Consider the following 12,428-nt stretch of genomic DNA (forward strand, 5'->3'; position numbering starts at 1 on the left):
CAAACCCGGGAGGATGTAAGGACCGAGACGTGACGAGCACGTCAAGGCCCGCACATCTAAACTACAACATCCACTACGCAAAGACAAGTGGGTAAGTAAGGAACATGCACTAGGGTGCATGATCTCTGTCGTGTACATTTACTCTTGTATAGCGCACGTCAACCCACTTCTACTTGAAGTGGATTGACCAATCAGATTCATTCATTTTAGCACCGCCTTGGGCACTGGCCCAGACGGCCGGCCACAAGGCCTTAACCAACTAATATCACTTTGCAATTTACGTCCAACTACCTACACGTTTCCACATCGCGGTACATCTTCACTCGCGGCCTTCTACGTGTCAAGCCTTACAATTGTGAACCAGCCAAAAGCAACTGTAGGACAACCCACAGCTCTCGTCTTCGCCGAGTCAGGGGCCTATAAGAAAGCGTGTTTGCTTTTATCACGTACCGGCAACTTGACATGATGTAGACTCGGCTAGATGATTCATCGCGAGGAGTTTTATTGTATTGTGAACGCCACCGAAGCGGGGAAGGCAAAGACAACAAAGACAGCTGTCTGGTTGAAATGGAGTCGTACCAGAAGATTGCCACCCAACTGCATGAATAGGTACCAACAGCTCAGAGCATCGAGGGTTCTGACCTCTATGCCATTCTGTTCATTTCGACTTCGGTGCTGGGCAACAAACTTGGTAGTCAAACGCAATTGAATCATGTGGGCGTCACGTAACCACGCCACAACAAGCAGCGTTGTCCTCCTAACAGGTGCAACCCTCTACGCAGGATAGAAGATCACTGCCTCCCTGTACTCGAAGCGTGTACTTGAAACAGCGATCGAGAACCAGAAGCTACACTCCCCAGAATCGACACTCCCCAGAATCGACACTCCCAATTCTCGGTAACACGCTGGATCTTCTCTTCTTTCAGAAAGATCGACTTTGGGACTGGGTGACGGAGCAGAGCCGGATCAGTGAGGGCAAGCCCTGGGTGCTGCGTATTGTAGGCCGACCAATCTCCCTCGTCGTCACGTCACCCGAGGCGCTCGAAGACATTTTCAAAGACCAATTCGAGACCTTCGAGCGAGGGGCCGACATGCGCGAGCTGTTCTACGCATTTTTCGGCGACGGGATTGTCGGATCGGACGGCGATAAGTGGCATAAGCATCGACGCACCGCCAGTCTCATGTTCACGACTCGCACGCTGCGTGAAGTCGTGGACGCAGTTGCAAAAGAGAAGGCACTCCAGATGCGGGATGTACTCGCCGAGTGTGCTAAGCAAGAACGCGTAGTGAGCATGAAGTCATTGCTGACCAAGCTGTCGGGCGACGTGTTCGCAAAGATTGGATTCGGAGTGGAGCTTAACAACCTCGCTGGCGACGTGGATTCCGAGATGGATCATCCTTTCATGAAAGCAGTGGAGACCTATACAGAGGTTCTTGGCAGTCGGTTGCTGTCGCCGACGTGGGTGTGGAAGCTAAAACGATTCCTGAATGTGGGAGATGAGCGTGAGCTAAAGCACGCCAACAAAGTTGTACACGACTTCACCCACGAAGTGATGCGTAAGTCCATGAAGCAGAAAACCTTTGAGAAGGAAAATGACAGAAGAGACCTGCTGAACCTTTTCATGGAGGCGAACGACACCGCGGACGTGCATGTTGTCCGCGATTCCGTCATGAATTTCCTGCTGGCCGGGAGCGAAACAACTAGCTTCAGTTTGCGTGGGTTATCGTTAACCTGAATCGCTACCCTAATGTACTGGCCAAACTCCGCGCGGAATTCAGAGAAAAGCTGCCCGGGTTGATGACTGGTGAGATCATGCTCCAACGTTCGAGGACTTGCAGAACCTACCTTATCTCGAGTCTGTGGTGAAGGAGAGTCTCCGTTTGTATGTGACCGCGATAAACCGTGTTGCGAACCAATCGACGACGCTCAGCGATGGGACTTTCGTGCCTCATGGCTGTGGTGTGATGGTGCCGCTGTACGCTATCTCCCGAATGAAGAGTGTCTGGGGTGAAGATGCTGATGAATACAAGCCCGAGTGGTGGATCGACTCCGAAACGGGGAAGATCAAGCACGTGTCTTCATTCAAATTTGCCAGTTTCATCGCGGGGCCTCGACAGTGCATCGGCATGCGTTTTGCGTTGTTGCAGATGCGGATTGCCATCGCTGTGCTCTTCAGTCGCTTCGACCTGAAGACCGTGGAGGATCCGTTCGAGATCACGTACGACATCGCCTTCACGCTGCCAGTGAAAGGGCCTCTGAACGTCTCCGTTCATGAAATCGCGTGAGCGAGGTAGGATGCATATGCATGTAGCCCTGAAACTTGAACAAGTTGGATTCGTGTGGATCTTGATCATCTTTTCACGATCGCTTGTCGCCGGATGATCAGTTTTGCATTGCAGGCATCGCGAAAAAAAGGCAAGTGTCATTTCAGACGAGCCTCTTGGCTGCATAATTCCTGCACGGCTGGTCTTGCATCCGGGAAGATGGTTGCGGTGGTGCGTCCTATGCGTTGGTGGCTCTCCATTTCTCGTTTCGCAGTGCGCTTCCAGGATTGTTCAGGACACTCTACCAGCTACCAAGGTATGTGGGGTTTGACGCAGCACCAAGTGAACGAGCGTGAGACCACGCTGGCGGTGGGTGCGTTGGGCGCGTTATACGTTAGCTACAAGCTACTCTCCGCCGTGTACAAGTCGGGCAGCATGGCTCGTGCATTCGACGCCCAGGGACTGCATCGCCCTAAGTCCACACTGCCGATCTTGGGCAACACGCTCGACGTGATGTTCTACCAGAAGGAGCGGTTGTGGGACTGGATGGCGGAGCAGAGCAACCTCAGCGAGGGCAAACCGTGGGTGCTCAGCATTATCGGCCGTCCGGACGCGCTCGTCGTCACGTCTCCTGAGGCATGCGAAGACATCTTCAAGACGCAGTTCGACAACTTCGGTCGGGGCACGGAATTACGGGATGTGATCTACGACATCTTCGGTGACGGCATTGCCGGCGTCGATGGTGAGGAGTGGCAGAAGCAGCGCCGCGTCGCTAGCCACCTCTTCTCGATGAAAATGCTGCGCGATGTGATGGACGAAGTTATCATTGAGAAGGTAACCACGCTCAAGGAAATCCTTGCCGACTGCGCGAAAACAGGCAAGGTCGTTCCGATGAAGTCGCTGTTCGGCAAGTTCACGAGCGAGGTTTTCACCAAAATCGGCTTCGGCGTTGACCTGCACAGTCTGGAGATCGACCCGTGCTCGGACTCGAACAACGCCTTCATTAAGGCTGTTGATGTGTACGCGGAGGTCTTCGGAGCCCGCGTTCAGTCCCCGTCGTGGTTCTGGAAGCTGAAACGCTTCCTAAGTGTCGGCGACGAGGGTAGACTCAAGCAAAGCGCCAAGGTGGCCGAGGGCCTCACCCAGGAAGTGCTGGCCAAGTCGTTGGAGGTTCGACGCCAAGACGGCCGCGAGGTGAAGCGAACGGATCTGCTGACTTTGTTCGTCGAAACCAACACGAGCATCGACCCGAAAGCGGTTCACGACACGCTCATGTCATTCCTTCTCGCCTCCAAGGACACAACGAGCTTCAGCTTGTCGTGGGTTCTCGTCAATCTCAATCGCTACCCTGCCGTGCTTGCCAAGCTCCGGGCCGAGATCCGAGAGAATCTACCGGGTCTAATGACCGGCGACATTAACCCTTTAAGGTGCCGACGATGGAGGAACTGCAGAAGCTCCCGTACTTGGAAGCGGTGGTGAAGGAGAGTCTGCGACTGCACATGACGGCGTCCAACCGCATGGCCAACACGTCCACGACGCTCAGTGACGGCACCTTTGTGCCGGAAGGTTGCGCCGTCATGGTCCCCATGTACGCCTCTGCGCGCGTGAAAACCGTGTGGGGCGAGGACGCAGTGGAGTACAAGCCCGAGCGGTGGATCGACGCCACGACCGGCAAGGTCAAGCCCGTGTCGCCGTTCAAGTTCGTCACGTTCGGCGCCGGTCCTCGCCAGTGCCTCGGAATGCGCTTCGCGCTGCTGCAGATCCAGACGACCATCGCCGTGCTGTTCAGCCACTTCGACCTGAAGACGAAGGAGGACCCGTTCGCCCTCACCTACGACTTCGCCATTACCCTGCCCGTCAAGGGCGCGCTCGAGTGCACGGTGCACGACGCGACTGCCCCCGCGTTTTAGGGCGACAACTCGATTGCACTTTACTCATTGTCCACGAATTCAATCGACACCAGCAGCACTTGTACGTATGGTCTTCTCACAGGGACCTTCACTTTGCACAGCCTTCACGCATGCAGCCTTTGCCGGGAAGGTCAAGCCACGCAAGTTCCGTTCGCAGCTGCGGTGTGGACCCCGGACATGTCGTGGACAATGCCCTTTCTCCGGCATGAGCACCGCAGTTGAAGTGAAGAGACCGCCGCGTCCAATGCGCGCGCCGTCAAATCTGAAGCGGTCGCTCCTGACGCGATTAGATAACGGGAGACACGCTGGAGACGATCCGAAATGGCTTGCCCGTAGCCGCTGGCTGTCCGCGGCAACCTCCTGCGGATCCTTGCGGTGGTGCGCTCCACCGATCGCCGTAGCTGCACGCGGCATCGCTACATGTACCATTTCGGAATTCACCTCGCACCGCTCAGTCTCCTCCGATCGGACCCAAGCAGCATGTGGGGAATCTCTCAGCATCAGGAACGGCAGGCGGTGCTGGCCGCGGGGACGCTCAGCGGCTTGTACCTGGGCTACAAGCTGCTGGTGGCGGTGTACAAGGAGATGAAGATCACCCGCGCGCTGGACGCCCAGGGGCTGCACCGCCCCAAGTCGACGCTGCCGATTCTGGGCAACACCCTGGACGTCATGTACTTCCAGAAGCACCGGCTGCAGGACTGGATGGCCGAGCAGAGTCAGATCAGCGACGGCAGGCCCTGGGTGCTCAGCATTATCGGTCGCCCGCAGACCCTCATCCTCACGTCTCCGGAGGCGTGCGAAGACGTGTTCAAGGCGCAGTTTGACAACTTCGGGCGTGGTGACGAGCTGGTGGACCTGCAGCACGACATCTTCGGCGAAGGCGTCGCCGGCGTGGACGGCGAGAAGTGGCTCAAGCAGCGCCGCATCGCCAGCCACTTGTTCTCCATGAAGATGCTGCGCGACGTCATGGACGAGGTCATCATTGAGAAGTCCCTCAAGCTGCGCGACGTGCTCGCCCAGTGCGCGAAGGAAGGCCGGGTCGTCCCCATGAAGTCGCTGCTGGGCAAGTTCTCCAGCGACGTGTTCACCAAAATCGGCTTCGGCGTGGACCTGCACGGCCTGGACGGAGACATCAACTCCGAGATGGACCACCCGTTCATCGAGGCCGTCGATGGATACGCCGAGGTGTTCGGTGCGCGTCTACAGTCGCCAATGTGGTTCTGGAAGCTCAAGCGCTTCCTGAACATTGGCGACGAGCGCATGCTCAAGCGATGCATCAAGGTCGCCACGGACTTGCTCAACGAGGTCATGCTCAAGTCAATGGCGAGCAAGACCGCTGAAGACTGGAACACAAAGACGGACCTGCTCACGCTGTTCGTGGACACCACCGGCAAGACGGACTCGTCCGATTTGCGCGACGCTATGATGGACTTCTTCCTTGCTGGCAAGGAGACCACCAGCTTCAGCTTGGCGTGGGTCATCGTCAACCTCAACCGGCACCCGCGTGTGCTGGCCAAGCTTCGCGCCGAGATCCGCCAGAAGCTGCCAGGCCTCATGAACGGCGAACTGGAAGTCCCGACAATGGAAGACTTGCAAAAGGTGCCGTACATTGAGGCAGTCCTCAAGGAGAGTCTCCGCTTGTACATGACGGGTGTCCACCGCACGCCCATGCGGTCCACCACGCTCCGAGAGGGTACGTTCGTCCCGTACGGGTCGTACGTGGTCATGTCGGTGTACGCGGCCGCGCGCGTCAAGAAGGTGTGGGGCGAGGACGCCGCCGAGTACAACCCCGACCGCTGGATCGACGAGGAGACTGGCAAGGTCAAGTTCGTCAACCCCTTCCAGTTCATCACGTTCGGCGGTGGCCCGCACCAGTGCCTGGGCATGCGTTTCGCGCTGCTGGAGATGCAGACGGTCCTTGCCGTGCTCTTCAGCCGGTTCGATATCAAGACCAAGGAGGACCCGTTCAAGATCACCTACGACTACAGCGTCACGCTGCCCGTCAAGGGCCCGCTCGAGTGCACGATCCACGAGGCCACTGCCCCCGCATTCTAAGCTTTATCCTACATAAACTACCTTATCAAATTCCATTTGAAACACCGCAAAATGATACTATGGCATGCGCGAAATTCTTGTACGTTTGTGTTTGGGCAAGTTACGACGTGTGTATTACTAGAAGTATAAAGCCTACCTTCGTTTACATGTATTTACGTCTCTGGTGGGCGGGGTGTGGCTGTTCTTGGGGAGCAGCATCCTGACGGAACGAGGTATCGGGTCTACGCGAAGACTCAAGCCTCGAGACCAAGAGAATACTGCTCAACTTCGAAAAAGTGCCGCTGGCCCGTACTACCAGCTATTTGTCCCGGAGTACATCCCTGGAGAGTGGTTGGAGGACATGAAGAGGACGCATGCGAAGGACGGGAAGCAGCCTGCCAAGAAGTAGACAACTACACCCTTCACTCTAATTAGTCAGACCATGACTAATAATGGTGTACGATTCTCGCCAGGTAAAAACCAATGTTCAACACGCTTTTCTGCTTCATAAATCTACAGTTCGGGGAAAGTAAGACTATCTCCCGGTCCAGCTATCCAAAACTGGTGCTTTTGTTGCGATTTGAGCCTGAACAAAAAACTTTGTATCGGCCGGAATCGAAGCACGTGGAAGGGTAGATAGCAGATCGGTTGCCGATTTGAACTGAGTCAGGGATCAGATTATATTCGGTTATATAATCGATATATTCTGACCAAATGAACAGATCAAGAAAATACATCATAATTGGTCCTAAAATATACACACCCAAAAATAATTTAGGTCAACTAAATTTAGCTTATACCCGGACTATTTCGTAGTTTGTAACAATTAAAACTGGTAATCTTTTACTTTGTTCAGCATTATTGTTTGAGATTACAATTTAAAGAGGAAATGTTGCGGTAGTGCATTTACCGTACACCTGGCTTATTGCTTTTGTAACTCGGGGCGACCGAATTGTACCCATACAGTCTGTTGCGGGCAAAATCTAGGTGATTTCCGGCGTCATATAGAGACAAAGAAACGCAGGATGAGCGACATCTGTGCGAAGAGGCCTCAGAGAGACCGTTCGCAACCGGAGCGAAGCGGAGGTCTGCAATGGTCGGCACGTGGGCCGGAGTAGTTGCACTGCGAGGTAGTTATTATCTATTTACTGACGCCTTGCCCGCCATGAGCGAAGCGAAATTGGCGGTGCAAACGAGGAGTTCACTTGTTGAGGACTTCCCATTGTACGTCAATCCTCCCGAAAATCCTGACGTAAAGTCTAGTTCGTATACGACCCGGAAAATAGATAACCGTGAAGACAGTGTGCTGCAGAATCATGCAGACCCAAAATACTGTAGCAAAAGAAATTATAGTCTCATCAAATCTGGTCTTTGTGTAGTCTAGATGTAGTTTCTATGTAGGCTGCTAGTAACTTTTCTCGGATCTGGGATCTAGATCGTGCTCAGATTTTATTGATTAGAGTATACACAAATCACAAATGGGACCAAATATAATCTGATCCAGACCCAGTTCAAATCGCAACCAATCTGCTGAAAAGGTACCCGTGGAAGCTGTTTTTCGAGTAGGTGTTTGTCGAGTATTTATAGCCTGCCGGTTTAGCAAGCACCGCCAAAATGAACTGGGGCGGCGGCGATGGTCACGATGGAGCTAAGCGGCGAGGCGTGTCGATCGGACCACAAGCGAGTCGGGGATCCTATGAGCCGAATCTTGGACCTGGGTCGCCAGTAGCAACGGCGCAGCACAACCACTTTTCGCCTGCGAAGCGCAGAACGCGGTGCTCAAGCCAAGTTCCAGACCCGCATGAAGAAAAACGCGAGTGTTGCTACAGTTCCGAGAGATGTTGGAGATGCGATCGGATGGTGACTCCCGCAACGTGCCCGCAGATGTTGAAGCAGGTTCATCGCCACCGGGAGTGGGCCACCACGGAGGGATCGATGGGATCAGCTGGGACGCTCGCTCTCTCTCCTCTACTCCTCGATTCACCGTCAACCGCGCAATTCCGGTGGGCCTGAACGGCGCCAATGTGGACTTTGGGCCAGTATGCCAATTTCGACAGGGTTGCAGCCGCAGTTGCGCTCGTCAGTGTAGTGTACGTCGGCTGGAACGTCGTGTCTGCCGTCGTAGCGAGACGTGCAGTGAACCGGGTGCTCGCGGACCAGGGGGTCTATGAGCCTCCGTCGCTGCCCGTGCTGGGCCACACGCTGGACTTGATGAGCAACAAGGACCGATTCCACGACTGGTTCACGGAGCAGTGCCTCGCTGCGGGTGGACGTCCCTGGGTCCTACGAATCGTCGGACGTCCACCTACTTTGGTGCTCACATCACCGCAAGAGATTGAAGACGTGTTCAAGACGCAGGTGGGCATTTTCGAGAAGGGGCCCGACATTCGCGAGATTGCCCATGACTTCTTCGGCGACGGAATTGTCGGCGTGGACGGTGAAAAGTGGCTGAAGCAGCGACGCACGGCTAGCCACCTATTCTCGATGACCATGCTCCGCGATGTCATGGACGCCGTGGTAATGGAGAAGACGCTGCAACTGCGGGACGTCCTGGCTGAGTGTGCTCGCTTGAGCAAACCCGTGAGCATGAAATCGCTACTCGCCAAGCTTTCGAGTGACGTCTTCACGAAAATTGGCTTTGGGGTGGACCTCAATGGCTTGGGAGGTGATGTCAACGACGAGATAGAACACCCGTTCATCAATGCAGTCGAAACGTACGGGTCTGTGTTCCAGTCTCGACTCCAGAGTCCCATGTGGCTCTGGCGGCTGAAGAAACACCTCGGAGTTGGTGAGGAAGGCGAGCTCCGCAAGGCTCGGGTCATCGTGCACGACCTCGTGATGGAAATCATGAAGAAGTCCATAGCCAACAAGAACTCTACAACGGGCTCAAAGCAGCAAAAGGACTTGATCACACTCTTCATGGACACAATGGGCAGCAGCGCTGACGTGATGGAGGTGCGTGACGCCGTCATGAACTTCTTTTTGGCCGGCCGGGACACCACCTCGTTCAGCATGTCCTGGATGATCGTCAACATGAACCGGTACCCGCGGGTCCTCGACAAGATTCGCGCTGAGATCAACGCGAACTTGCCCGAACTAGTCGCAGGCGAGCTCCAGGCCCCATCGATGGCTGACCTCCAAAAGCTGCCGTACCTGGAAGCGGCAATGAGGGAGAGCCTTCGCCTCTTCATGTCCACCGTGCACCGTGCGCCCAACCAGTCGACCACGCTCAGCGGCGGCCTGCACGTTCCTTTCGGCACGCATGTGATCGTGCCGACCTACGCAATGGGTCGTATGCCCACAGTCTGGGGTGACGATGCTGCCGAGTATCGCCCGGAACGCTGGATCGGCGAAGACAGCCGTGTGCTCAAGGTGTCGCCGTTTAAGTTCTTCAGCTTTCTGGCCGGGCCCCACCAGTGTCTCGGCATGCGCTTCGCCCTGCTGGAAATGCAGACAGTGATGGCAGTACTTTTGTGCCGATTCGACATCAAGACCATCGAGAACCCGTTCGAGATCACCTACGACTACTCCCTCGTCATCCCCGTAAAGGGACCATTGATGGCCAACATCCACGATCGCTCGACGGCGGTGGCGGCTAGCAGCTAATCGTGCTCAGCCCTTTTAGACACCTGCATTCACTGAGTACAAGAAGTGTGAACTGTTTTCCTGTCTATTGAAGTGTATCCGTAGTAGTCTAATTCGTGTTGTATGGGCAGGTAAATGGACAAAGTGAACTCCGCGTCAAGTCAATGGCGGGCGAAGAAGAAGGCGTACCTCGCCATCTTGTGCACCGGAATCGCCGGCGTCTTCTTGGCCACGTGACGAGATCTTTCATGCTTCCTGGGATTCGCCTTGAACTGGGTTAACTGAAGTGCTGTTGAGGAGGAAGCAGCAACAGCGTTGGACGTGCAACATGATGCAAGTAGCGTGGTCGCTCTGAAGCGGTTCACCCAAGCGGCCAGCCATACGCTCCGCTGTCGCCCCCACTCGTGCGTCGTCGATGCTTCACCGCAACTCTGCTTGTCATCGACGTTGGGCTCCTCTTCCTTAGCCAAGGCGTTGCTTGCCCCGCGCATGGCCAGCGTTTGCCTACCTGCTCTGTTCGAGTGTGTGTCGCAGCACCGGAAGCCGGGGAGCCGCGACAGAAACGTCCAAGATCGCCAAGAAATAGCGCATGACTCTCATCGCCACGCTAGACACCAGTGTCACACCACACAAAATGACGCACGAGCAAGTTCCTGAAAGAGAATGGTATTAGCTTAGGTATATAGTCGAGTCCGAAGCCGGATGTGTCGGGGCACCTGCTGCTCCTTCATAGTCCTCCGCCCTGCAGCTTGTCACCTACCGCCGGTCCCCGGCCCTCGTCCTGCACTGCCCGGGGCGGCAGCTCAGTGGCGCGTGTTGGCCGCTTGCTGGAAGGCGTACTGGCCGGCCTTGGCCGCGAGCTCCGGGTTCTTGCTCATGAAGTTGGCGGCCTCCTGGCTGCCCGTGGTGTATCCGGCCGTGGGGTCCGCGTCGGCGCTGAGCGACGACTTGAACTGCGGGTGGCGGCACATGACCAGCAGGTTGATGAAGGCGTTGAAGCACATGAGCACGCCGGCGATGGTCGCGAGCGCCGAGCCGATGCCGAAGTCCAGGAAGCCGATGAAGAAGATGAAGGCGGCGCGGCCCTTGTAGCTGTACAGGAAGCCGAAGTTGGAGCGGATGGCCGTCTCCATGCGCGACAGGCGGCACTCGAAGAGCAGGAACAGGATGCCGAACATGATGACGTAGATGGACACGAGCGTGCCCGTGATGTTGAGCGTGATGAAGGACGTGATGCCCACGATGCCGGCGATGATCTGCAGGATGGAGCAGCCCACGTTGCCCAGGCGCATGTAGCGCAGCAGCTTGGGCAGCTCCATCTTGTTCACGTCGTTCACCTTCTGGATGAAGTTGCGCTTGGGCGGCGCGGCGGGCGCCATGTCTCCGCCGACGCTGTCGGTGTTGATGGTCACGCTCGTGGTGCCGCTCATCATGGCTGCTGCTGTCTCGAGGCTGGGAGGGGGCGGGACGGGACGGGCACGCGCGTTAGAGCTGCCTTTTTCTCGACTGGGGATCGCGACGTGGGCAGGCAAGACGGACCTTCGGCCTGGGGGGAGCGCGGCGCGGCGAGGAGCTAAAGTTAGCGGCGAGGATGCGGCGACAGGAATGGAAAGAGTCGCCGAGGTCCAGTATGGGAGAGAATTCTATTTGCAGGTGTACCGGAATCACGGTACAGTAAACGGCACACAGTACCATGTGTATGGTACTATGTACCTTATAAGTAGGGGTAGGCGTTTAATGCGTACTTAGGGTCAGACTGGCTTCCCTGCACTAAGTTCGATGGATTCATTCTGAAGCAGCTCATGTTGCCCCTCTGGTGCAGAGTCTGGAGGCCGATTGCGGGCAGCTCTGGGTGGCGAGGCCAAATGGCATCATGAGGTCAGCGCTGACGCAGGTCTATCCATTAGTAGGGGCATGCACGTACAGGTATTGGATGCTGCTGCTGTTACCGCTTTCGCCATGTCTTCGCGATACCAGCATGGTATCGTCGTCAACGCTGAGGGCGTGAGGTCATTTCGACCAACTGCGCCGCCGGCCAGCACATCCGGTGATAGCCTCCGCTGTCCGAATCTGGTGCGAGCGCTATCGCCGCGCTTCCACCGCGCCAGGTGCGCGCTGGTCCGCCGCCGGTGACAAGTGAGACGGTGGCGCCGGCGATCTCATCAAAGGCCTCGCCGAGCTCCAGCCTGCGCGGCACCCGTCCGCGACACGCTGAGCTTGCAGTGTACAACACCACATCTCACTTCTACAGCATGCACCGTGCCTTGCACTGCTGCGGTTCTTATGGCGGCGCGCAGATTGGCCGTTCGCGCGGGGTTCCCCATCGCCGGGATGCAAGCCTGCGTCCATGTGGTTTCCGGGACAGGACTGCTCTATCGCGCTCTGTATTATGGATAGCCAGCAGCTCTTGGTCAAGATGGTTTGCTGTGCGGAAAGCGGGGTGGCCGCGCATTTCGCAAAGGAGCCCGAGCGATTCACGCACAGGTTTCTCAGGCGGCTGGCAGGTTACAGACAGCTCGGATCAGCTTCGGCGTTGCAATTGCGTGGCGTGGTGTACAGGCCCCGGCATTCGACAAGCCCCAGCCAGCGCCGAGCGTTATTTATCTCCGTAGACCACCGACAGGAAACGCGAGA

The 12,428-nt window shown here is 56.3% G+C and overlaps 5 protein-coding genes across 5 annotated transcripts; 4 read left to right on the forward strand and 1 right to left on the reverse strand.

The window, feature by feature from the left end:
* Window positions 1-905: 905 nt before the first annotated feature.
* Window positions 906-2,286, forward strand: IUM83_10179 (Cytochrome P450; the record flags this gene model as incomplete). The annotated part of the gene is made up of 2 exons (XM_067934667.1): window positions 906-1,716; window positions 1,811-2,286. The coding sequence occupies 2 exons, from the start codon at window positions 906-908 to the stop codon at window positions 2,284-2,286; spliced, it is 1,287 nt and encodes a 428-aa protein (XP_067793052.1).
* Window positions 2,287-2,583: 297 nt separating this feature from the next.
* On the forward strand, window positions 2,584-4,175 carry IUM83_10180 (Cytochrome P450; the record flags this gene model as incomplete). The annotated part of the gene is made up of 2 exons (XM_067934668.1): window positions 2,584-3,618; window positions 3,693-4,175. The coding sequence occupies 2 exons, from the start codon at window positions 2,584-2,586 to the stop codon at window positions 4,173-4,175; spliced, it is 1,518 nt and encodes a 505-aa protein (XP_067793147.1).
* A 480-nt stretch (window positions 4,176-4,655) lies between these two features.
* IUM83_10181 (Cytochrome P450) lies at window positions 4,656-6,230 on the forward strand (the record flags this gene model as incomplete). The annotated part of the gene is made up of 1 exon (XM_067934669.1): window positions 4,656-6,230. The coding sequence occupies one exon, from the start codon at window positions 4,656-4,658 to the stop codon at window positions 6,228-6,230; it is 1,575 nt and encodes a 524-aa protein (XP_067793061.1).
* A 2,001-nt stretch (window positions 6,231-8,231) lies between these two features.
* On the forward strand, window positions 8,232-9,815 carry IUM83_10182 (Cytochrome P450; the record flags this gene model as incomplete). Its single annotated transcript, XM_067934670.1, has 1 exon — window positions 8,232-9,815. One exon carries the CDS (start codon window positions 8,232-8,234, stop codon window positions 9,813-9,815), a length of 1,584 nt encoding a protein of 527 aa, XP_067793145.1.
* Window positions 9,816-10,597: 782 nt separating this feature from the next.
* IUM83_10183 (Golgi apparatus membrane protein TVP15) lies at window positions 10,598-11,774 on the reverse strand (the record flags this gene model as incomplete). Its single annotated transcript, XM_067934671.1, has 4 exons — window positions 10,598-11,246; window positions 11,334-11,437; window positions 11,552-11,642; window positions 11,719-11,774. 4 exons carry the CDS (start codon window positions 11,772-11,774, stop codon window positions 10,598-10,600), a joined length of 900 nt encoding a protein of 299 aa, XP_067793146.1.
* Between the last annotated feature and the right edge of the window lie 654 nt (window positions 11,775-12,428).

This window comes from Phytophthora cinnamomi (assembly GCF_018691715.1).
Source record: "Phytophthora cinnamomi strain GKB4 chromosome Unknown Contig30, whole genome shotgun sequence".
In the NCBI taxonomy this organism is placed as follows: domain Eukaryota; phylum Oomycota; class Peronosporomycetes; order Peronosporales; family Peronosporaceae; genus Phytophthora; species Phytophthora cinnamomi.